The sequence below is a fragment of the Trichoderma citrinoviride genome (assembly GCF_003025115.1).
Source record: "Trichoderma citrinoviride strain TUCIM 6016 unplaced genomic scaffold BBK36scaffold_338, whole genome shotgun sequence".
Classification (NCBI taxonomy): domain Eukaryota; kingdom Fungi; phylum Ascomycota; class Sordariomycetes; order Hypocreales; family Hypocreaceae; genus Trichoderma; species Trichoderma citrinoviride.
This window is the reverse complement of record NW_020195046.1, coordinates 1-1,389: the sequence shown is the minus strand read 5'-3', so window position 1 is coordinate 1,389 and position 1,389 is coordinate 1. Positions and strand designations below refer to the sequence as shown.

General features: G+C 68.3%; 1 protein-coding gene across 1 annotated transcript; it reads right to left on the bottom strand.

The window, feature by feature from the left end:
- Positions 1-1,343, bottom strand: BBK36DRAFT_25658 (DNase I-like protein; the record flags this gene model as incomplete). The annotated part of the gene is made up of 2 exons (XM_024897995.1): positions 1-882; positions 939-1,343. Coding segments are annotated over 2 exons (1,287 nt in total), but the record flags the coding sequence as incomplete, so codon positions are not given.
- Between the last annotated feature and the right edge of the window lie 46 nt (positions 1,344-1,389).

The window sequence follows — 1,389 nt, the reverse complement described above, 5'->3', positions numbered from 1 at the left end:
GAGGCCCAAGCTCGCAACGAGCATGAGGATGAAGGCGACGAAGTTGCGGGGGCTGAACCACACGGCGACGAGGCACCCCAGCCAGACGAGGACGGAGGCGAAGAAGTGGACGCCGCGCCAGTAGCGCTGGCGGACCTCGCGGGCCATGTACTCGCGCGTCATGGCGAGGATCTCGTCGTAGTCGGACAGAGAAAGGCTGGCGCTTTCGGGGTCTTCTTTGCCCTCCGGCGGCGGTGGGAGCAGTTGGGCGTCCAGGATGGGGTTGGGCGAGGATGGGGATATCTCGTGGAATTTGAGGGTGGCCATGGCTGCGAAGTGGTCGGATAGGGAGACGTTGAGTTCCGGGTGGCGCTGGGTCATTTCGACGGAGGCGGAGTGGACGACCCAGCCTCGGGGCGGCGCGCCGGGCTTGTTGTTGCGGGCGTCAGGGGGAAGGGGCCCGGTGGAGGCGAAGACGTAGTCGAGGCGTTTGCCGCGGGGGTCCGGGCTGTCCGGGTCGACGGGGCAGGGCTCCGTCCTAAGCCTCTCGCGGGCGGGCTTCGCCCAGCGCCAGGTGTTGTAGACGCCGTCGCTGGTCGAGCCGTTGACCTCGAGGTTGAAGCGGGCGGTGGGCACGGGGAGGCCCCTCGCCTTCTCGGCGGGGTCGTCGGCGGTGCCGAGGGAGCTGTCCGGGTGGAGGACGCGCCAGGTGTCGCGGAGGGGGCTGCGGGCGGTGATGATGCGGTGGGGGAGGGAGCGCGGGGTCATGTTGAAGTCGCCGAGGGCGACGACGAGGCGGCCGGTGAGGGAGGCGGCGCGGAGGAGCTTTGCGATTTCCCATGCCTGGGCTGTGCGGTGGCAGAGGTAGGTGTCGTTGGGGGGCCTCTCGTAAGGGGCATGAGTCTGGTGGTGAAGTTCAGTATGAGTTGTCTCTCACGAAAAGGGGGAAGAGTTCTTACATGAGTGTTAAAGACCTCGATGACATCCTTGTCGCCCGGCCCGAAGCGCACGCTGGCACACGCCACGCCCTTGCCGACGTACCAGTCGCCCCTCCAAAAGGCCGTCGGCCGGCCGTTGAGCGGATAGCGGAACATGGAGCTGGCCTCGATGGGCCAGCGGCTCAGCAGGGCCAGGCCGCCGCCAAAGGCGCCGCTGTGGTAGAACTTGCCATGGGGCAGAACGGCGGCGGTGGCCTCGCGGATGGCGCGGTAGTCGGCCTGGGCCCAGCACTCTTGGAGGCAGACGATGTCGGGCGGGGGGTCGAGGAGGGCGAGCTGGCGGCCGATTTCCGCGAGGCGAGGCGTGCGGAGGGCCGAGATGTAGATGAGGCCCCAGCAGTTGAGGGTGAGGAGGCGGATCTGGGTGACGGGGGGGTTGGTGGTGGTGGTCTGCTGCGAGGCTGAGGGGGGG